The sequence below is a fragment of the Armigeres subalbatus genome, chromosome 3 (assembly GCF_024139115.2).
Source record: "Armigeres subalbatus isolate Guangzhou_Male chromosome 3, GZ_Asu_2, whole genome shotgun sequence".
Lineage (NCBI taxonomy): Eukaryota > Metazoa > Arthropoda > Insecta > Diptera > Culicidae > Armigeres > Armigeres subalbatus.
Genome location: NC_085141.1, coordinates 371,880,040 through 371,904,286, shown reverse-complemented (window position 1 = coordinate 371,904,286; position 24,247 = coordinate 371,880,040). Strand labels below are relative to the sequence as shown.

General features: G+C 39.2%; 1 protein-coding gene across 1 annotated transcript in view; it reads left to right on the top strand.

Moving 5' to 3' along the window:
* Positions 1-21,730: 21,730 nt before the first annotated feature.
* Positions 21,731-24,247, top strand: part of LOC134223613 (homeobox protein vnd-like) — a 32,928-nt gene continuing 30,411 nt past the window's right edge. The window contains exon 1 of the mRNA XM_062702805.1: positions 21,731-22,418. Within this exon, the coding sequence (XP_062558789.1) occupies positions 22,276-22,418 (143 nt within the window). The 5' untranslated portion in view covers positions 21,731-22,275. The remainder of the gene's footprint in view (positions 22,419-24,247) is intronic.

Genomic DNA, 24,247 nt, shown 5'->3' with positions numbered 1-24,247 from the left:
AATGTAGTTATCGAAAAAAAAATGTTTCGCTGCGAAATACCAAAGAGAAACCAATGTTTAGTGTTTAATACTCGGTTTAATATACGAAGTTGCATTTTTATCGTCCTAGATAAAATTGCATATTTGCTTTTTTAGTTTCAACGATTTAATTCGGTTTGAGTAATTTTATTGAGTAATTTTATTTAAATAAACTTGAATCACGGTATTTTTGTAGGTTTCGCTTGTTTATTTTCACATTTGTTCGATTAGAGCCATTTTTATTCAGATTATTGGCTTCAAACGTTAAACCAGCGGGACGGTGACGGAAACGGCAAGTTAACAGAAAATATATGGGCTAACTGTCAAATTCTGCCGTTTCCGTCACCGTTCCGCTGCATTGCGTAGGGGGCTTTAGCTGAAATATATTTTGTCCAATACTGTATGGTCGACCCAAATATTCTAATCAACAGAAACAGAATTGGAATCGAGGGTGGTTACACTCGACACTCTTCTTGAAGAAATGCTGCCAAGTTTTTAGGCTTAAGGCCCAGATCTAAGCGACTTTTTTTAATTTTCCCAACCTGTTTTCATACCTTTGGGGTCTTTCAATACAAAATAATGACGAACCATTCCCCAAATAGATAGGACTACGGAACACAGAGTTACTTATCAAAAATAAAGCTTGGTTGAATATGGAATAGGTAATCGAAATCTTTTATGAAGCGTAGCATCGTCTCTTACATATTTGCCGGTTTTCTGTGCACATTGTGGTGAAATTTTTCTCATCCAAAAATGATAGTGCTATTGGCTGTATCGATGGTAAAACCAGCAGTCAAGTGCCGAGCGAAGAATAACTAAACATCTATTGCCATTGCCATCTGAAAAACTAGAATAATGGTGAATAAGTAAAGAATTTTTTTTTAAAAAATCGCCGGGAATTTTTTAACGCCATGTGATTTTCATTTCCTTATTCTGCCCATGATCGCATATTTGTAACACTCGCATGTTTGTTCATTTAGTAAAAAGCCCGTGAATCATTCAGAAAGCTCAATTTACTGCATCTAATCCCACAATAATAAAATAGGCTTTACTATCTTGCTTATCTGTGGTAAATTAAAAATGATTGAGTTTGTGGGGAGGATTGACAAACGATTTAGAAAATCAACCAAAATGCAAATGTTACATTTATGCGATCATGGGCAGAAATTCCAACTTGTCTCATTTAATAATAAAAACAAATTACGAAAATGTTGCCTTGGTAGCAGTGCTAAATCTTGTTCTAAAGTTCGTTCATAAATTACTTAATGGATACTGAGATGACATTTCTGGGTACCGAGGATTGTTCATAGCGTACGAAACTGGAACCACAAAAATCGCCAGTTTCATATTGATTGTTGGTTTGACGTCTAGAGTGCGTTGCAGTTATCGAACGGCATTCGATAACTGAAAAGTAAAAATTTTGCAGTTATCGAACGGCTACTGTACCACAATTTTTCTTCAGTTTCGACAAACATAGCACACAAAAAGGGCATCATCTTCAAGTCATGACTTGCTTCGTCGCTCTCTCTTAAAAATTTCAAGATTCGAGCGTTTAGTAATTTAATGATCAATGGCGGAGTTTAGCTGGGGCACGATGGGGCACGAGACCCACCAAATGAATGAATGAAATTTCCAGGGAATCCCAAGATTTTTTTTTCTAGATTTTCGGATGGGAGGAATTGGAAGAATTTGTTTTATGAAATCTTGAAATAGTTGCTAAGGCAATTCATAAAAAAAAAATGAAGAAGTTCCTAATTCAATTTCGGCAGGAATTCCTAAAACAATTTCCGTAGGTATTCTTAAGGACAAGTCTCCCGGAATCCAAAACTAATTTCACTCACGTTTTCAAGGGCATTCCATTCGATACGAAAGCAACGTACAACCGTCATTTTTATTATTTTAGCTTTGGGGCGTCGCAGCATGCGTGAAATGACGGTTGTGCGTTGCGTTGCGTTCCTAAAGAAATTTCCGATGGATTTCTCCTAAATCAATTTCTGAAAGTATTCCTAAAATAATTTTTCCAAAATAATTCTTAAGAGAGTTTCCAAAGGAATTTCTGAAAGAATTCGTAAAAGATTTTTCAAATGGAATTTCAAAATTGAATCATGAAGGAATTTCCGACAGTCTTAAATTTCTGCAAGAATTTATTGAAACATTCCTCCAAAAATTCTTTCGGATTTTCTCGGGATTTCTTTTGAAAACCCTTCGAAAATTACTTTGGAGATAAATCCAGAAAATCCATTGGAAATTCCTTATAATATTCCTTCGAAAATTCAGAGAAGGAATTATAAGAATAAATCAAAAATTCATTCAAAAATTCCTTTACGCATTCTTTAGGAATTTCTTCAGTACCTACAATACCTATGGAAATTGTTTTAGGAATACCTTCGGAAACTTGTTTAGAAGAAATCCTTCCGAAATTTCTTTAGGAAATTTCGGAAATCGATTTAGGAATTTCTTCGGAATATTTTTCAATAATGTTGACAGTACTTTCTCAAGAAATCTCTTTGGAAACTTCAGGAAGAAAATTCCTTCGATTTTTTTCCCAGTAATTTCTTTAGAACTTCCTCCAGTCATTCTTTCAATAATTCCTTCGGGCATTCCTCCGGATTTTTTTTTAGCAACTTTCACAGAAATTCATTAAAACCTTCGGAGACTAATGCCGTAATACCACTGAAATTTCCAAACGATTTCATAATAAAATTTACGATAGAACTTCTGAAAGAATTTCCGAAATTTTCCTTCTCTGTGCATTCCTCCAAGAATTCCTTCGGAATTTCCTCCACGGGAAACCTTTAAAAAATCCTTAAGGAATACTTGCGCCTTGAGAACTTCTTCGGAAATTCCTTCCAAGATTTCTTCGAAGATTCCTTCGGAAACTCCTTAACGAATTCCTTTGGATATTTGATCGGAATTCCTACGGAAAAATCTTTGGAAAACCTACGGAAATTGTTTCAGGAAAACCTTCCGAAATTTGCTTAGGAGAATTCAGAATTTTCTTTATAATTTCTTTTTGGTTTAGAAATTTATGCTGAAATTGGTGTCGGAATTCATTTGAAATTTTTTTTTGCAAAATTGCTTCAGCAATTATTACCGGAATTTCTTAAAGAAATTCTTCCAGTATTCCGAATGAAACTCCTTCGGAAATTCTAGGAAGAAATTCTTTTTTGGTGTTTCTACTATTCCTGCAGGAATTTCGGAAGACAATTCATATGATTTTATGATACCAATTTTCGAAGGATTTCCGGAGGAAATTTCTAAGGCATTTCCAGAGAATTTTCTGAAGGATTCCCTGGACGAATGTTAAAAGTAATTCCTGACTCAATTGTCTAAATTTGTCTAAATTGAATTAACTATTGAGAATTCCGGGAGGAGTTCTCAAAATAATTTCTGAAGGATTTTCTAAAACATATTCCTGAAGAAATTATGTAATCAATTTCCAAACAAGGAATTTCCAAAGGTGTTGCCTAAACAATTGCTATAGGTCTTCCTGAGGAATATTCGAAGTATTCTCCTTAGGTATTTTGGAAGAAATTTTTAAAGGAATTACCCAAGGAATTCAAAAAATGATTGGTAAAGGAATTTCCAAAGAAATTTTCTTAGAATTGCTTCTTTGAATTTTCAAAGAAGTCTCTTGAGGAATTTCCAAAGTAATTCCGGTATTTATCTGCGAAGTAATTTCCGGAGGAATTCTTGGGAAAATTGAGGAATGTTGGAAATGCCTACAAGAGTTGTCTTTTAAATTCCGTCAGGAATTCGTTCGGAAACTCCTGAAGAAATTCCCGAAATTTTGGAAGTTGTTTAGAGTTGTGAAAAGGATTCTTAAAGGAAATACCGGAGGAAATACTCGAGAAATTTCCGATTGTGTCCGAGGGAATACCTAAAATAATTTTCGAATTGAAAGGTCTTGGAATTACAAAGAATTCCTAGAAACCTTTTCAATAAATTAGACAATTGCATTGTATTTTATAGAAGAAAAAATGCAATAAAAATTTAGGGGAACCATTCATCCCATAGCTCCTATTTCCATCCCATCTAACAACAATGTATTTTCTTTGTTTTGAGATTAGATGAATATATGTTCAATGAGATGTAAAACGGAACAGTTCCCCTAGTTATATTTGAAACAGCCTGAAATTTGAATTAAATTGATTTATCGCTTGACTGATTACCGCCTCCAGTTATAGTTCTTACTACTGAGGCCAAATTATAAATTAATCAATTACGCCAAAAATGATGGTGCCCAGCATTACCCGAGCACTACCCCACCATTACCCGATTCACCATTGTGAATAATGTATATTGAAAATTAACCCAATCATTTTTTTTCTAGATGGCCTCAACTGCTTAATCAATAAACGATCGCAATTTCACAATGTACATGAAATAAATGCATTGCATTTTTCCACTTTGGTGCATGCAACGTGCCCTGCCCTTGGTTCTTTTTTTGTTATTGTAGAATAGCAAAATGTCATTGCCAATGCTACATTCAAATGGAGTTGAAACATGTTTTTCAAAACAAGCGAAATGTGTTCAAAATAGCTTAACAGCATGGTGTACGTTTGACTACCTAGGGCCTTGTATCAAATTATTCGTATTTGGATAACGACGTCCGCATCGTTTCTTGAGTAGGGATAACTCGTGACATGCTGACAAAAAGCAACGTGGCGATTGGACCGTAATCGTGACGATTTCGTACCAAAATTGATAGAAAATCAGTTTATTTTTTCAGAGCAATTCAGGAAAATATTCAAACTGGTGGACACGTGCCCCAGTTTAACTCTGCCAATAATCATGCTCATTTGGCTTCACAGTTGATTCAAAAGAATAAGATTGCTAATGTCGTTTCTGTTCGCGTGACTGACATCTAGGTTACTTCAACCTGGCAGCTAAAGTACTACAAGTGTCAAACCGATGTTGGTGATAACACCAAACATGCACTACTACAACATGATGCATAAATTATGACCAATTGAAGCTTGTTGAAGCATGATTTGGCAAAATAATTTAAGGTGAAGGTGGGTTGAGTACCAAAACAAAGCTTTGAAAGTATTTGTACAATAAAAACTGTCATATACTTTATCAGGTATCAGAACGTCGGCTCCAGGGGCACGTTCACCTCAATTTGGGAGATTTGTGCCATCGCCTTCACAGCCTTTTTCATCACACACCTGACGGAAAAGGAAGTGAACAAAAGGAAAGGAATGTGGATGGGAGAATAAAGGGAATGTTTGGAAAAGGGCCCTTGAAGAGGGCATACAACGCATTAGCGTACAAGAGCTTATAGCTCCTTACCACAACGGGTTATGAACAACAAAATACTCTGAAGGTTTAGGTTTCTGAAGTCAATTTCACTAAGTAAGTGTTTACCAAATATTTGGAAGCGCAATTGTGCATAGACTGGGCAGTTACATATTAGATGATAAGAAGTTCCATAATCGGATTCACAACTATCACAAACAGATGATTCAACGCGTTGAATATTTGCCATGTGATAGTTCAGTCGGCAGTGACCTGTCAAGGCCTTGACTAAGACACTGCAATTCTGTTTAGACAGATTAGCTAAATAGCTTGCTACTACCGGAGATGGCTCCCGGATGTACAATTTTGTTTGATGACATGAATCCAGACTACTCCAATGCCATTTGTGCTGAGTGACAGCCCAAGAGTTGATCAAAAGCTTCACCCAACACTTGGATATTGGAATAGCTGGCTCAGGACCAATAAAGTCATGCGATGCTCCATTACGAGCTAACTCATCAGCCAATTCGTTTCCAGCTATGGAAGAATGGCCAGGTACCCATATAAGGTGTAAAGTATTAACTGAATTCAGTTCCTCAATTTGAGTTCGACATGCGATTACTAACTTCGACCTTGAGTTGGCCGAGGCGAGAGCTTTAATAGCTGCTTGGCTATCTGAACAGAAGTATATTACTTTGCCCATAATGCGTTGCTGCAGTGCAGATTGCACTCCACACATGATGGCAAATATTTCCGCTTGAAAGACAGTGCAGTGTGTACCCAGTGAGTGTGACTGTTCCAATCTCAGCTCACGCGAATAGACGCCTGCACCTGCTCTACCTTCGAGGAGGGAGCCGTCAGTGTAACAAACAATGCTGTCCGACATACTTCTCTCCAAATAGCCAGATGTCCACTCATCCCGCGAGGGGAATTGTGTTGAAAATGTCCTATAAGGAAAACTACTAACGTGTGTGAGATCACTTGGAGCAAGGAAAATTTTGTCCCAATTAACCATAAGCGGTAACAACGAAGTGTGTGTAGAACTGCGGTTTACAGGATTCTCTTCCATAAAACCGAGAACCCATAGTCGGTAAGTACAAGAAAATGCTTCTTGTTTGAGATGTATGTGTAGTGGGGCCACGTCGAAGAGAACTTCGAGAGCAGCCGTGGGAGTTGAAGAGAACGCACCAGTCATTGCCATTAGGCACATCCTTTGAAGATGGCCTAATTTAGACTGAATTGTCCTCACTTCCCCCTTTTGACACCACATAAGCCAAAATTGGTCGTACAACTGTTATGTAAATCCATTTGATATATTCGAGTTTAAGACCCCAAGTTTTACCAAAGGTTCGTCGGCATTGGCCGAAAATCATACACGCCTTTTGATTCGGAACTCAATGTTAGGAGTCCAGGAAAGCTTTGAATCCAAAATTAGACCCACATACCTTACTTGATCAGTTACATTGATTTCAGAACCAAAAAGATGTAATGGACGAATACCATTACGAATACGTTTTCCCGTGAAAAGAACAATAGATGTTTTATTCGGATTGACCGAAAGGCCATATTGGCGACACCAACTTTCAACTAACTGAAGGGCATTTTGCATCAGGTCGAATAAGGTAGTAATGCACAAACCCACTATCAATGTAAGATAGTCGTCGGCAAATCCATAGGTAGGAAAACCGCCATTATTGAGTAACCTCAATAGCGTATCTGCAACGAGATTCCACAAAAGTGGAGATAATACTCCCCCTTGAGGGCATCCGCAGACACTTAATTTCCTAATCGCTGCTTGACGTAATGTCGAGTAGAGATGTCGGTTTTAAGCATCTGGTGAATCCATTTGGTAATAATATTAGGTAGCCCATGACAACGTGCGGCTTCCAATATTGCATCGAAAGACACGTTGTCGAAAGCACCTTCAATATCTAAGAAAGCACCCAAGCACGATTGCTTTTGAGCGAATGCTTTCTCGATATCGTACACAACCTTGTGTAGAAGAGTCACGGTGGACTTTCCAGATTGGTAAGCATGTTGATTAACATGGAGAGGCATGTTTGCCAAACAGTCATCACGAATGTGATGATCGATAATACGTTCTAAGCATTTCAGAAGAAATGAGGTCAGACTGATGGGTCTAAAACTCTTCGCTTCTTCATACGAAGCACGTCCTCCTTTTGGGATTAACTTTACAGTGACATCCCGCCAGGATATGGGAATATACCCAGTAGCAAAACTGCATACTAAAGCTTTTTCAAAACATGTTTGATATGTTCAAAACCTTTCTGAAGTAGAACGGATAAATCCCATCCTCCCCTGGAGATTTGTAGGGAGCAAAACTGTTAAGTGCCCATTGAATCGATTCAGTAGTTATGATTCTACGTGCTTGAGCCCAAGACCCATAGCTACATGAAAAGACATCAGGAACATCCGAAGATGTTATATTGACACATCCAGGGAAGTGCATATCAAATAAGTGCTCTAACGATTCTTCATCAGAAGAAGTGTAGTCGCCATTTGGCTTGCGAATTTCGCCAACTTGGAAATCCTTGGATCTCGCAAGAATTTTATTCAATCTAACCCAAATTGGAAACATTTGCACAAAGGTTTTTCCAGCCGGATCGTTCAGCAGATCGTAGAGCCTTCTTGTAAGCTTTGCGAGCCAACTTGAAAGAATCCGTCCCTGCTGAATGGCGTCTGTTCCAACTCCTTCTGCACTGCTTCCTTAGCTTAGCCAAATCGGAATTCCACCAAGGGGTTCCTCTTGAGGTTTTTACAGAACGTAAAGGGCAAGCTTCTTCGAAAGCTTCCACGATGTGCAACGTTGTAGTATCAACTGCATCATCCAAGTCGGTAGGAGTTTCTATAGAAGGTAGATATCCATGAAATTTGGTAGAGAGCAACTCTGTGTAAAGATCCCAGTTTGTTGAACGGGGATTTCTAAAACGCAAGGTCTGCGAAGTAACATTCAAATGATCAAAGTAGATGTAGCGATGGTCAGATATCGATTCCTCATCTGACACATGCCAATTCGTCAATTCGTGACTGATTCTATTGGAGCAAAGGGTTATGTCTAACACTTCTGCTCTATTAGATACCATAAAGGTTGGGCGATTGCCTATGTTAAGTAAACTAAGTTCGGTACTACTTAAGTATTCCATCAAGCTGGAGCCTCTCAGATTGATATCCGAGCTACCCCAGATGATGTGATGAGCATTAGCATCACTGCCGACAATTAGCGGAAGGCCTTTTGAAGTGCAATATATGACAACTCGTTTGAAAGCATCCGTAGGGGATGGTTCATCATGTGGTAGATAAACCGAACAATAGACGTATTTCCTGACGGGGGTTCCGCCAGTTGCATCAATTGTGACAGCACATACATCTCTGGTTGTTAGTTCAGAGATAAGTGTAGCAATAATAGCATTGTTAACAAGCACACATGCACGCGGCATTGATCGAGAGTTTGCCATTTCTTTACTGAAAGCAGCAAAACCGGGTTCACTAGGTTACCTAGGTAGAAGCTACCCTTGCGAAAATAGGGTTCCTGCACCAAAGCCACTTGGGATTTGCCATTTTGCATGAGTCTACAAAGATTAATCGTTGCTGTTCTTTTATGCTGAAGATTGATTTGAGCTATCTTAACTGAAGCCATTGCAAATTAAGATAATGCACTCCACAACTTCAGCATTAATATGAACAGCAACGATGAAACCAAATTGGTATCTTATCAGGAAAGTCAAAGACGAAACACAGAGTACAATGTGTATAACGCATAAAGCGAATCCATATAGGTGACAATTTGTTGAAAAACTAAGTAAAACATGCTCATAATCCCACCCTTATTTGACCTCAAGTTGAGATTGAATAAGAGTAGCCGATTATTTCGGAGAAGCAAGAAGTCAACTACGCCATAGCTCCGGTTAGCGCAGTAAGGGCTAGATACTGTGAAGGGTGCCCTGGTGCTTCACAGGCTCCGTTAGCGGTTAGGTTCTTTTTAGACCCCCTAACCATTCATTCGTAGGCACGGTAAGCATAAAGCCGCATCACACCAAGAATTTAGGGTCACCTGTATGGTGGACTTCTACCACCGGAACAGGCAATCCGTAGCGTTATTCTTAGCCAGATAACTGGCTGCCGACACCACAGCTGCTTAATCGATAAACGATCGCAATTCCACAATGTACATGAAACAAATGCATTTCATTTCTCCACTTCGGTGCATGCAAAGTGCCCTGCCCTTGGTTTTTTAGTTATTGCAGAATAGCAATAAAATTTGCTTGCCAATGCTACATTCAAATGGAGTTGAAACACGCTTTTTCAAAACAAGAGAAATATTTTCAAAATACCTTAACAGCATGGCGTGCGTTTGACTACACGAGCCTGGTATCAAATTATTCGTATTTGGATACCGACGTCCGCAACGTTTCTTGAGTAGGCATAACTCGTGACATGCTGACAAATAGCATCATGGCGCTTGAATCATAATCGTGACGATTTTGTACCAAAATTGGTAGATAATCAGTTTATTTTTTCAGAGCAATTCAGGAAAATATTCAAACTGGTGGACACGTGCCCCAGTTTAACTCTGCCAATAATCATGCTCATTTGGCTTCACAGTTGATTCAAAAGAATAAGATTGCTAATGTCGTTTCTGTTCGCGTGACTGACATCTAGGTCACTTCAACCTGGCAGCCAAAGTACTACAAGTGTCAAACCGATGTTGGTGATGAAACCAAACATGCACTACATCATGATGCATAAATTATGGCCAATTGAAGCTTGTTGAAGCATAATTTGGCAAAATAATTTAAGGTGAAGGTGGGTTGAGTACCAAAACAAAGCTTTGAAAGTATTGGTACAATAAAAACTGTCATATATTGTAGTAGTATTGGTGTCGTATTTATAAAAAATAATATCAGTAGGGTGGTTCAAAAAACGACCAAAAAAAGCACCACCACGCTTACTCGGTTCCGTCCCATGCTCCGAGTGTCCTCCAAAAACCGATTTGAACAAAAAGTGGTTGAGCGCATGCCGGTTCAAGTTTGTATGAAATCTAGTATGGAAACTAAACCTTTTAATTACACTGGCTACAGTGCCTCCCCTTCATACGCTGGCGTAAAGAGAACCCACATAGCTGAAAGCAACATTCCAGAGACTTCACTGAAAGAAAACCGCACCGCATTACGTAACGCAAAAATAGCATTTTATACCCCACTCACCCCCATGTCACAGTAGACTAGACTAGACTAGCAGTATCTGCCCCTGGTGCGATAGATATCACAGACAAATTCTGGGTATTTTGTTGAATTGCACGTTTCACTGATGCCTTCTGAGAAGCCTAATTATCATGCTAAAGATTCGCAACCTCGATTAAAATCGACTCGCAACTATTGGAACGACCATTCAATATGGATTGTCTATGGAGTTGAAGCTCTTGAATATTTCATCCAGTCATATGGTCTCCCCCCTCGCCAGGGCCCAATGACGAAGCATCACAATCAGAATAATGTTAAATTCAACCTCGCCATATAAACTGTCATACAAGCCTGAAACGACTTGTGCACGGTAAGCCTCTATTCAAACCAGCCCAAACCATCGGATGACACTTAAATTATAAATCACAATCTACTGAGTGGGAGCAACATTTTTTTTTGTGCCACCCTAATTATTAGTTTGCTGCTGCCGGTGCCGTTGTTTACATTCGCTCCGCGATCAGTTTTTAATCGTTTTTTTCGGGCAAAAATAGCAGTTTATATTAAGTTTTCGGTTTAAACAAGTGACTGATTTCGAAAAGTGATGTTTAATTTGCATTCCATCAACATTTCGGGCTCCTTATGTGCGGAGAAGTGAGTGAAAACTTGATTTTTTCAGTGCCCTTTGAGAAGAAGTGAAGTGCAGTGATAAGCCCACCAAATCGCGAACGGCTAATAAATTGGCACAAAACTGCTGATTTATGATATTATTCGAGCCGAAATGCATGGGACTCTTTGGATAAACTTGTTCATTATCACGGGAAGTGTATAAATATACTGTGAGCAGGTTAGTAATTTGAATATTAAACTTTTGTTCGATACTGTTCGATGCATTCGAATGTTGGTGGGAGAGGAGTGCGGGAGGTGTGGGGTTGGCCCGTGGAAGGTCCGGTGCCATATTGGCGGCCATCGTGGTACTCTTCCAACTATGTCCTTAAATGACTTCAGCGCCACGAGCGTTCCTGTACTTATGCTTCTACTGGCTACACTAATAGTTTTCTTAGTCTCAGTTAGTCTCGTTGTGTGAACATAGCATAGAATAGCATCTAACAGTTGTCAAATTATCACGAATCTTAGTACCATATTTCGACTAATATCATTTCAAGTAGATGACAGTAGTTTTAGTTCCCGAAATTGAAACTCCATTCTACTGAAAGAACGATGCGCAACTTTCCTCATCATACCACCCCACTCAGGCGAGAAGTGGGCCGCCAGCGGCCAGGCACATCCTCTTGTTATTTTTTGTGAGCATGCACACACGAACACGAGCATAAACATCATCAGCTGGTGGTGGCCAGACCGAGAAAAAGAAACTTATATAATAATTCCACTCTCGTCGCATCATAATCATCCTCTTCCTGGGTTGTTTTTCGATAGACACTCGAAAAGGTGCGCACACTTCTCACACCGATGCAATCTTCCATACATAACTGCCATCCAACCTCGAAGAGATCTTGAGGCACCGGAAACTCATCCACTCACCCGGTTGTTAGATCTCAGGGATGGTGATGGTGGTAGTACATACACCATCGCTGCACTCAACCATTATCGCCGCATCGTCGTAGTGTGGGAAAGAAAATGGATGGGATGCTGAAGCCACGCCTTCCGAAAAGTGGCAGCTGAGCTCTCTGGTAGCCAGCTGCTCAAAGGTGGAGGGCGCTCATCGTCGTCGTCGTTGCCGTCGACGTGCGCTTGTCGATGAGGCGCTTCCGATTGGCCCACTTCAAACGCTGGCTGTTTCGAGAGATCCTTTCGCTGCGCTTGGGTTTCTTCTTGACTGCCACACAACAGCCGTTGCTGCTGCAGACTGATGGCACTTTGCCGAGTGCGCGTCGTCCTTTCGGCGCTGTAAATTGTCTCGTTCGAGAGTGCCTCTTCACTCGTCATATACATTCTCGTGAATAGGGCTTTCGTCTGTTATGCTGAACAGGGATGCCAGGTGATGGCAGAGGAAAATTATGTATTTCGAGAATACATTGGACCATAATCACAGTCGAACTTAAACTGTTTGAACTGTTTGAAATCATGATTCTAATGATTTCTTGATCGCAGTATTCGACATGTTAACCAATTAGGTTTAGGTTCCCTTAATACAAGTTCCATGCAAATGCTTGCACACTTATTCATTTATTTAATGAACGGGATGAGATGAAATTTGCATAAAAAGTTTAGTCACAAGATGATACGTCGCACAAACAAACCATGCGTCTCCATATGCTTTTATGCTATATGCTGCAGAACATTTTTCAAAATCCCTACCTAACGTTTCCCCTAAGGATCCATTTTCGTCTGAAAAATACTCATGGGAACATTCAGATATCGTAATAACTTAGATTATTGTTATAACTTAGTATTTAACTATGAACTTGCAATCATGCAAAAGTGCAAGTAACTTCAACGCCGTTAAAGCGGGGTATCAGATATGTATTAAGTAGATAAGTATTTCCAGTATTTTAGATACGATATTTGATCTTACGTTAAATATGTATACTCAACAACGTTTTAGGGGAATTATTTCTGCCTGCATACCTAATGATGCTAAAAATTGATTTACTGCACTGAAATTATTGTCAGGTCAGCTGTAATTACATAGAGATCCAACAGTTGTCGTTAAAAAATACTACAAACTTATTTTGTTTCGCTGAGATCTCAGCATTTTTTGTTTATTTTCCCGAGGTGGGCACCGCCGAGTTTCAGCAAACTTGATTTTTGACGAGATCTAACTAAAAGTGACGTTTCAGTTGCCGAGATACAGCAAATGTTTGGCTGATAATCAGTAATAAACGAAATTTTCTGCCGCAGTTCAGTTTTGAAATTAACTGAGATACAGTGGTGCCCAATTTTGTCGAGCTCGAAATAGATAAAGTTAGTGTGTAATGACTTAAGTTAAGCAATACCGTGCTAGATTCTAACATAATCAATCATAGTATAAAAACCTCCCAAATTCTCTATTGATTCTGCACTGTATGTTCATTTATTTAATTTCTTTCATTTTCATTTCATTTCATTCTTGAACTAAGTGTTTCGCACAAAATTGTTTTTATGAAATGCAATGACGAATATACATTAACATATAACACAATCAGTTTACAAACCAGTGAAATTTTTATATAAATACCTTATCCGTCCGTTTCACATGTGCATACAAGCTTCTGTAACACGGATGAGTCCGATGACATATGCGTTTGAAAGAGAAAGATGGTTAGTCTTCAGAGGAAGGTGCTTGGAACTCAATGTGAACCAAAGGTGGAATCTATAGTGACGTTTAACACAAAAATTGGGCAAAATAGGAATCTATAACCACGACTATATATGGAAAATCTACGTTTTTGATGGTGAACACGCGCTAGGCCCTAAACCAGATCTTACTCAGTCTGGAACAGCATACCGTAATAAACTATAGACAATATCTGTTATCTTTGATACTTTGACATTCTCTGAAATGATCCGATCTGCCTCTATTCAAACATGTCCATAAAGCCAGATACCATCCCAAGCAACCAAAAGTTCAGATTTTACTTAAATTTATTCCTAACCGAACAAATTGGTTCACTTTTGGCTCACATTGAGTTCCAAGCACCTTAACAGAACTTCAAAATTCACTTTTACGCTCCCACCGCACAAAAAATTACTTAAAATGCGAGCCGATTGAGCCAAAACATCCCTTTGGTTGCTTGGGATATGATTGGTGTACTACTAATACGGTTCAAATATGTAATTTGAAGTTCATTAATTCTACTTCTTATCGGCATTACATCCCCACTGAGACATTGCCGCCTCGCAGCTTGGTGTTATTTCAGCATTTCCACAGTTATTAACTGCGAGGTTTCTTAGCCAGGTTACCATTTTTGCATTCGTTGTCATGAGGCTAACACGATGATATTTTTATGCCCAGGAAAGTCGAGACAATTTCCAATCCGAAAATTTCCTAGACCGGCACCGGGAATCGAACCCAGCCACCCTCAGCATGGTCTTGCTTCGTAGCCGCGCGTCTTACCACTAGGCTAAGGAAGGTCCCAGTTCATTAAGTCATCTAGTTCTTATTAAAAATCCTAGAATCAGACAGGTTTGGCGTTCCTTTGTATGACAATGTCATTATGTTCTTGGTCTGACTCTTCCAACTGAAAAATTTGATTGGACTTTCATTCGATTTTCCGAAGTGTAATCGCATAGGGTAAATCCGGATGAGATGCCACACCTTTTCAAATATCGATATTTCTCCAAAACAAAACGTTAAATTGAAACTCTTTTTATTGTTTTTGATAGTTTAGCGATCCTACTACATTCTCGAAATTAATTTATTGGCTTTTTTTAAAATTATTTTGATAAAGTCACGCGGTGATCAAAGCTTTCCTAATCCTACTACATTGTCTAGAAATCGTTTTCAAACAACAATTTAATCGGTCTGTAATATTTATATTTGAATAAAAAATCTGGGTGAGGTTCAAATCTGGGTGAGACGCCGCATGTAGAAAATGTTGGAGAAATGAGATTATAATTTGTTTTTGGTGTTGAACGTACTTTTTTTAGGAATGCATAATCATTTATGATTGTATTTCAACCCAAAAACAAACAAATTCCTTTGCGTAAACAATGTCTCATGTCCACTGAATCACAATACACACAATACACAATACACAATACAGTCGAGGATGTTAGTCATTAATAGGCTTTTACTTTTATTGTTTTTCTCCCACAATCAATTAAATAATCATCAAAAAATACACATATTGCGTTCATTTATATCCATGACGCTTTTTTAAATAGTCTTATTATTTTTCATTAATGTGATGGTTTAGTAGTGAGTATGCATGATAACAATTAAATAAAACGACACTTATTGAGTCAAATTCGTTCCATGTGAAAAATGTTTTTCTTTGGGCAGGATTCTCGTTCCCTTGCAATATCTTGGTCCTCGTGTTTTACATGATATATGATTAATAATAATATTTCATTGAAGTGTTGATAGTACGTTGGTGCGGCGTATCACCCTGATTTCTTGCGGCATCTATACCGATTGCAAGGGACAGATGCCACATCACTATATTTTTTACTTAAAACAAACCCTACGTAGAAATTTTACGGCCTCCGCGGCGTAAATAAAAGTATTTAATCGTTATATTACTTTTTTGGCTGATAAATCAAGTTAATATCAAGTTGGCTGATATCAAGATAAATCATTTGCGCCAATAAATCAAGTCTGTTCTACCAGATCTCTTAAGTGCGGCAACTAAACCGACTCCGCAGCTTACCCGGATTTACCCTACTCATCATCTGACCAGCCTATTTCGAAATAGAGCTTATTATCAAGTAGAGTAACGTGAGACGTTCTAATTCTAAATCGACAATGTAGATCAAAATGTGATTGACTATTTTAACAATTGACTAATCGTAGGAAAAAAAAAAATTTGAAAGTGTTACTGATTCAAAGAAAGTAATTGGAAGCTTCAGCACCTAGAACAACCAATTTTTTTTTATTTGTCTGTCCATCTGTTGCTTACAAATATCAAAATAAAAGCAAAATTTAAATTTAAATTTCCTTTTGTTTAGAAGTATTAGATCTTATTATGGAAAGTGTATAATAGTGTATAATAGTAGAGTACAATGGCCTACATTCCCGGAATTTAAGCCCTTTTCTAGTTTCGCAATTTCCAAGCTCAAAAGTAAATGACTCCTTCACAGGAAAGCAGAAGGCATTGTAATAGATCCGAAGATATCCAAACCAGATAAATGCTGTATAAGAAAGTGAAAGTAATGGCCATTTGAAAATAATAACTTAGGACTAGGGCCAACGACGCGAGCTTTTATCGGGCTTTATAAAACGATACTATTATCGCAGTCAAGCAGACCAGTGGCGTAGCCACGGGGGTGGTTTTGGACATAACCCCCCCCAGAGAAAAACATTTTTAGGAGAAATTTTTTTTTTGAACATTCTCGAATTAAGAAAATGTTCAGAAACCCCCCCAGACCAACTGAAGCAGACATAACACATTGAACATTCACTCATCAAATTCATCGTTATTCACTAACTAATACTAACGACATTTGTTGATTTCAGTTAGTTGGGCAAATCACGAACCAGATGGCGGTAGTGAGCAAATGTCAAACTCGAGCAAATCCGATGCACGCGCCACTAGTGACCGATTGGCCAACTAATGATTATTTGAATTGACCAGTAAATCAGTGAACGATGGAAATTTGACGAGTGTTATGTCTGTTTGTCTGTGCTATTATACTCTATTATATGTCCAATACACACTCATTCGTTGATGATATGCTTGCCATTGCAACCTATTTCGTTCAATGGTTCCAATTGGTTTCAATTCCAGCATATTTAATCATTCAGTATCTGAAATATAAGAAGAATTATTAGGCATAGTAAATAAGTGAGCCAGCTTAAAAATGTTGAAGTCTTGCGATTTTTTTTTATTCTTGATGAAAGAATAAACAAATTAATAGGTATCGTGGGTAACGTAAAAATCAATGTTTGCTTGGTTGAAAATTTCAGTTCAGTGTTCAGTTCAGATTAGGTCATCTCTCTCACTGACAGTCAGGAGGGTGGATTACAAAATCGTTCAAAAAGTCTCACTCTATTCTACAGTTCGTCTAAATTATTGAAATATTCACCTATTCTCATCCCCATTTGATTCTTTGCCAACTCCGATGACCTACTTGAAATACCGTGCGCCTCCATATTGATCCAATCCAATCATCCCTTTGAGCATTTATTCATTCATTTATATAGCTTTACATCTAATCAGATAACACTGAATAAACAATTCGACGCCGGTTCACGGTTCGAGGCCACATCTCTCCATCATCGATTGCGCCCCACGCTCGTCAAGTCGTTCTGTACCTGGTCAGCCCAACACGCTCGCTGCGTTCCACGCCTTCTTGTGCCTGCCAGATCGGAGCGAACACCGTCTTTGCAGGGTTGCTGTCCGAAATTCTTTAAACATGGGCTGCCCATCGTACCCTTCCGGACTTAACTACCTTCTGGGTACTGGGTTTGCCGTTGAGTTGGGCGAGCTCGTGGTTTATCCTTCGCCACCACCCACCGCCAAAAATGGTCCTAAGCACCCAGCTCTCGAATACCCCGAGAGCTTATATGTCCTTCTCGAGCTTCGTCCAAGTAGTCTGTAGAGGAATACTGATATTATCACATTTGACACGGGTGTGTGTGAGGGTGAGACATATTGAAAATTGGGCAATTCACTTTCAGCATGCATTGATGACAGATATTCAAATATCATACGTATAACGGATCGGTTGCCAACATTGACTAGTGAATAGCAGGCCATAACTTTGCCTCTTTCCTTGTCGAGCAACGAACGAAATTGCACGCTGGATTAGACAGCACACAAGCGATCAAACCAACGGATAGCTCGTTCGGCGGAATTAGGCAGCACATTTGTCGATCCTGCCAGGTTGTTTCTGGTTGGAAATTATTGTTTTGTAAGTATCCTGTGGGCGTGATTGGGACACTTTTTTCTTCGGTTTCGACTTGTGATGTCGAAGGGAAGAGCGCCGGAATAAATAATTTGTTTTCTCATCGGTTTCGACTTGTAATATCGACGATGCTCTGGAAGAGCGTCGGAATGAACGATTTGCTCATCGGTTTCAACTTATGATATCGAAGACGCTCTGAAAAACCGTCGGAATGAATGATTTGCTCATCGGTTTCGACTTGTGATGTCGAAAGCACTCTGGAAGACCGATGGATTTAAAAAATTGCTGTTTCTCAACGATTTCGACTAACAAAGTCGAAGGTGCATTGGAAGAGCGCCTGCATAAAAGTTGTGTGACGTTGAAGCATATAATTCGTTTTTCCATCGGTTTCCACTTATAATGTCGAAGGAACCGGATTGATTGATTCGTTCTTATCGGTTTCGACTGAACATGATTTGATTTCGGAATAAACGATTTGTTTTCTCATCGGTTTTCTGCTTGTGCTATCGAAGGTGCTCTGAAAGAGTATCGGATTGTTGCAGCTTTTGAAGGTGAAGGTTGTGTTCAAGAGAGACGGATTGTTCGCGTCAAAGAAACGTTAATGCGGTGGACCAGCAGAACGCAACGAATCAAATTTGAATTTCGAACGTGTTGTGTGAGAATGCCGGATTGATTGGCCTAAGCTTGAAGGGCCAATACAGAGTATGCAGAGCCACCATTATTGTTTTGGCTATCCCGTTGCAAATTGTATTGGATATGGTCCGTCGGATTCAATTCTATTGGTTTTGGATTGCAATGCTGGATTATTTGTAAAAAAAATAAGGAGGAATACAGATGGAGGATCATGAACATGAAATAGTTAACAGTTTAGAAGGCTCAGAAGGCGGGATTAATTTGTTTAGTAAATATGCATTTGCGTGTTTGTATGTGGATTAATATGAATGTGGATTAATATTAATTAATATTAGATTTGAATCAACTTTTGGTAAGCTATAAGCTAGAGATTGATGGACTTGGATTAGAATATCAATTGTGAAAATTTTATATGAATATTAAAATAATAAATACTGATACAAGATACATAATCATGCAATAATAGGTATAAATAAAACTTTCAATTAATTACTGTGGAAATGCTATAGAACACGTAAATGGTAGTTGCAATGTAGAGCCATCGAAGATGAAGAGATTGAGAAAAAAAAACTTTTATATGGAGGAAAACACTTTTATATTTTATATGAATGTTTGATTTTGGTATTCCATTACCCACGATCCTTGAATCCATCTGTATGCTGGTCCTCTGTGTCGCCGCCTAACCACACCTAGCAACGCCGTCAGGTTTCTATATGCTTAAACTTTGCTCTGCTATCGGGGCTAATGGGACATCAAACTTTGCATTCTCCTTTGAGACTTCGAGAAATACTTCAGATAATGTGCACGAAGAGGCCTTCCTTCATTCTTCGGATTGGCGGCGGTAACCTCCTCCTCCCTGAAACTGCGCCGAAAGCCATTTTAAGAGCGGAGCATAATGGATACGTTTGCGTGCGTTTTGACAGTTTTCCCATAGTAAAACTGTCAACATGCACGCAAACGTATCCATTCTGCTCCGCTCTTTACACTCCTTTACACTCTTTACCCCTTACAAGCTTTTCAAAACAACAAAATTAAATCCGATAGAAAAATTGACGGAAGTAAGGGAGCAAACAGAAAGGTAAATATCATCCGTATAACGAATCGGTCGCTAACATTCACTAGTGAATAGCAGGCCATGATTTTGGCTCTTTCCTCGTCGGGCAACGAACGAAGTTGCACGCTCGATAAGACAACACACAAGCGATCAACCCAACGGATATCTCGTTCGGCGGAATTAGGCCGCACAGTGTGAATCTTTTTTGACCGCAGTTTCTTCTGAAGCCCGTAGTAGGCCCGACTTCCACAGATGATGCGCCTTCGTATTTCACGACTAACATTATTATCAGCCGTTAACAAGTATCGAAGGTAGACGAATTCACCGACCACCTCGAAAGTATCCACGCCTATCGAAACATTGCTTCCCATGCGGGTCTTGTTGCGCTGGATTTCACCCATTAGGATGTACTTTGTGTTCGACGCATTCACCACCAGTCCAACTCTTGTTACTTTCCGTTTCAGGCGGGTGTACAGTTCTGCTACATTTGCAAAGGTTCGGCCAACAATGTTCATGTCATCCGCGAAACAAATAAATTGACTGGATCTGTTGAAAATCGTACCCCGGCTGTTACACCCGGCTCTCCGCATGACACCTTCTAGCACAATGTTGAGCAACAGGCACGAAAGTCCATCACCTTGTCTTAGTCCCCGGCGCGATTCGAACGAACTGGAGTGTTCGCCCGAAATCTTCACACAGTTTTGCACACCATCCACCGTTGCTTTGATCAGTCTGGTAAGCTTCCCAGGGAAGCTGTTCTCGTCCATAATTTTCCATAGCTCTACGCGGTCTATACTGTCGTATGCCGCCTTGAAATCAACGAACAGATGGTGCGTTGGGACCTGGCATTCACGGCATTTTTGAAGAATTTGCCGTACAGTAAAGAACTAGTCCGTTGTCGAGCGGCTGTCAACGAAGCCGGTTTGATAACATCCCACGAACTCATTCACTATTGGTGACAGACGACGGAAGATGATCTGGGATATCACCATGTAGGCGGCATTAAGGATAGTTATCGCATTTGACCTTTTCCTTTAACTTCTCCGGTAGCTGTTCAGTTTCCCAGATTCTGACAATCAGCTTGTGCAGGTAAGTGGCCAATTTTTTCGAGCTCATTAGGCAAAAAGCGAACATCGTCACCTTAAAATTATCAAAATAAAAGAAATTTGTAATGGCATGAATGCAATCGTTTCAAACCATTTCGTCAATGAAATTGTAAAAAAAAACTAACAGTTTCATACCACCAAAACATATAACAAATTGGTTTAAAATGAGAGAGAAGAGAAATGCAGACACTCGAAATAAACTTGGAATTAGTGATTTTTGGATGAACAATTGAATTGAAGTGAGTGAAATTAAAAAACATTGTAACCTTCAAAGCGGTTGAAAAATCGAAACATCATTCAATAATCATCTGGTTTGAAAGTAAACAGAACATGATATTTAATATCTCACGCAAGTTACGAGAACGCTGCAACCAAAGTTTTCTTGAACAACATTATTATTGTATGCATGCTGTATTGGAAATAGGTAAAAAATGCTCAAATAAAATTCTTTTGCGTAAGAAACTTTTTAAAAGGTTAACGACGGCCCCTAAATGGTAAAAAGAGTTAAATGTTCTTTCACAAAAAATATGTTGCATGTTTAATTGAGAAAATATTTTTTTAAATTTTAATAAATTTAATAAACAAACTCGAAAAAATAGTGAACGAAACATTCTAGTTAATAGTCTGAAAATTAATTGTGTCTTATTATTCGCATATATTTTGTTGAAATTTCAATGCAACCTGGCATCCCTGTTCGTCATATACATTCTCATAAATATGAGACTTTCGTCGGTTATGTTGAAGCGGAAACTTATGTGGTGCGGAGGGTGGGTCGGTTGATTTCCAACAAGAGTGAGCATAATGCGATACGTCGCCGGGGTGGAAGAGAGAAACGTACCGATTGGTTTTCCCGCAGCGTGCTCGAGCGAGATGCAACGAGTAGGGTGACAAGTCAGCAGCACCCCGAAAAAGGATACAAGCACAAGAACTCAGTACTCGTCTCAACTAGGTGGTATTCGAGAGTCGAGTGGCTCGCAAGGCCCGGCGTGGAGTGCCCACTTACCTTCAAGTGAAAACATAATTTAGTTACAGTCAAGAACTAGCCATCAACGGTTGAAGAGTGTGAATATGCGCGCTTAGCACTTGGATAATACCCAATAACATTATTGTTTGATTAGGGCCGAGTGTTGCCTTCGCGAGTGTGCTCTTGTTCGCGGAAAGTGATCTTGAGCGTGATTTTTCGAGTGCTTGTTGATCAATCAACGAAAAATAAAACGAATCGTGCGATAATAAGTGATTCAAAATTGAGCACCCAAGTGATAAAAACCTATCCTCCGTAAACCTAAAGAAGATTTCCTCGTGTTACCCGTGTCGTAAAAATCGGTTCAAAGTGGCCGCGGAAAAGAAGGAAGCTGGTGGTGGTTCCCGCACCAGCAGCGACAGCCCGCAAAAGTCTCCCCCGGTGCGGCGGAGATCCGTTTCGTCCCCGGCGCCAACGCCTGCAACGCGCCGTTGCTCTCCGTCACCGCCGCCAGCGGCTCCGGTCCAGGTTCGGTCCGGTCTGGGGGACACCATCATGTCTCCGACGGTTGGCACGGCGGCCAACACCCCAACGGCTGCCGCCGGTGTGCTGAACTGGGGCCCACTGCTGTTCCCCACGGCGTGGAATCCGGCCCTGTTTCCGGCCTTTTATCCTGCCGCGTTGCGATCGCTTCCCGGGTAAGTGCGCTTCCGGCTTTAGACGCCGACGGTTACGTTATTAATGGCGTAGATGGATCTAGCTTTTTTGAGAGACAAAATCCGTCGATCAAAAGGTCATAAATAATTGGATTATGTTTAGAGGAAGATAGTTTGAAATGGGAATGGTTCTGATACAGGGGATGCGGGGTTTGAAGTGACTTGAACAAGCGGACGCTCCAGGTCGTCACTTTTTTATTACTTCCTTCCTAAATAGTTGCTTTGAGAGGATTTGAAAGTTACCCTACCGAATATTGGTTATGATTGTTGCTGGTCTATCACGCGATGACGAGTGGAAACTCTCCAGTGAGGAATACTTCGGTAAGAGCTTAATAGTGGCTAATCCGATGATATATGGGAAAATCGACAAACAAGCGGTGAACCCTGTTGGATGCACCGGAAGTATCGATTGAGCTTCGCTATGCAACGGGATTGAAAATCGAGTTTGTTCTCTCACAACTGTATATAGATTCTGAATACATATTTGTAAATGTTTAGTATGTGCTTGAATAAAATATTTAATTAAATGCAATCATTTTTCATAGATTTTTCCGATTTTCTAATAGCTTTGCTTAGAATATTTTGTTGATCAAAGTTCTGTAATTAGGGCAAACTCAAAAGCAGTTGCACTTTTTCTAATTTGCAAAGTTTGAAATTTTGAAACTTCATACTTCGTTGATGAATGATGTCGTGGATCCTATTATGTAATTTTATTTCATCATTAATTAAATATTAGGGACTACGGACGTTCATAAATTAACAAAATATTCGATGCTTTCTATAATTCTGAGCAAAAAATCTATTGTTCTTAGAAAATAAATAGTTTTTTTTTGTAGATTTCTTATATTGCTTAAAAATTTCGTCGCAAAGTCGGGTGTCTCTTTTACTATTTTATCACTCCAAAATTCATCATGGAGGGATAAAAATGAAATATTACTGTATGTTGATCTTTGATCAGAATTCTTAGGAAATTAAAAAAAAACAATCCTATCAATCCTAATAGAATAGTCCCCTTGAGCCCTGAATACGTCGACTTCTTGAGAAGGATTAATTCTGATGAATAACGCAGCGTTATTAAATTCATGTCCAATAATCATTTACCTTACATCATGTTTCTACAAAAATCCAAGAAGGATTTCTCAATTATTATAAACACGGCACTTACGAAATATTGACACGATCGATTGGAAATCCCATACCTTTTTTATAATTCAAGAAAAGAATTTGTTTGCGAGTCTTTCGTATGTTTATGGCAGCTTCAATGAAAAAATATTGAAAAGAATCCTACCACCTTGCTTAGATTTGTTCGGATTGTGATACGGAAGTGCGAAACATAAACTCGCCGAATACCCCGAACATCGATTCTCATTCTAAACCGGATACTTCGGAAATACTCCAAATATTGTTTGTAGAAGCTCCGTTCTGTTAAGTGTTAAGTTGAGAATTGCAATAGCGGGATTATATTCACGAATTCTCTAGAATATTGAGCGAGCGCAAGTAATTCCATTAAATGCGCATTGTTACGAAAATTTTGAGTGCCGCTAGAAATTTGGATTTGTATCATCTGCTGATTAATTTCCCTCTGACAACGATAACTATTGACTTAAAACCTAATAGGTAGTGTAAGCTGCCTAATGAACGCTGAGTTATGAGATGGATATGTCCTGATGAAGGATGGCAAATCAGCAACTTGCTTATAGCAAAACAAAAAATCTATGTACAAACGAACTTACCTCTCCCCAATCTACTAATCACGGATTTCCCCACAAATACTCCGGACCTGGCGGATTAAAACTTTCAGTGATCCACAT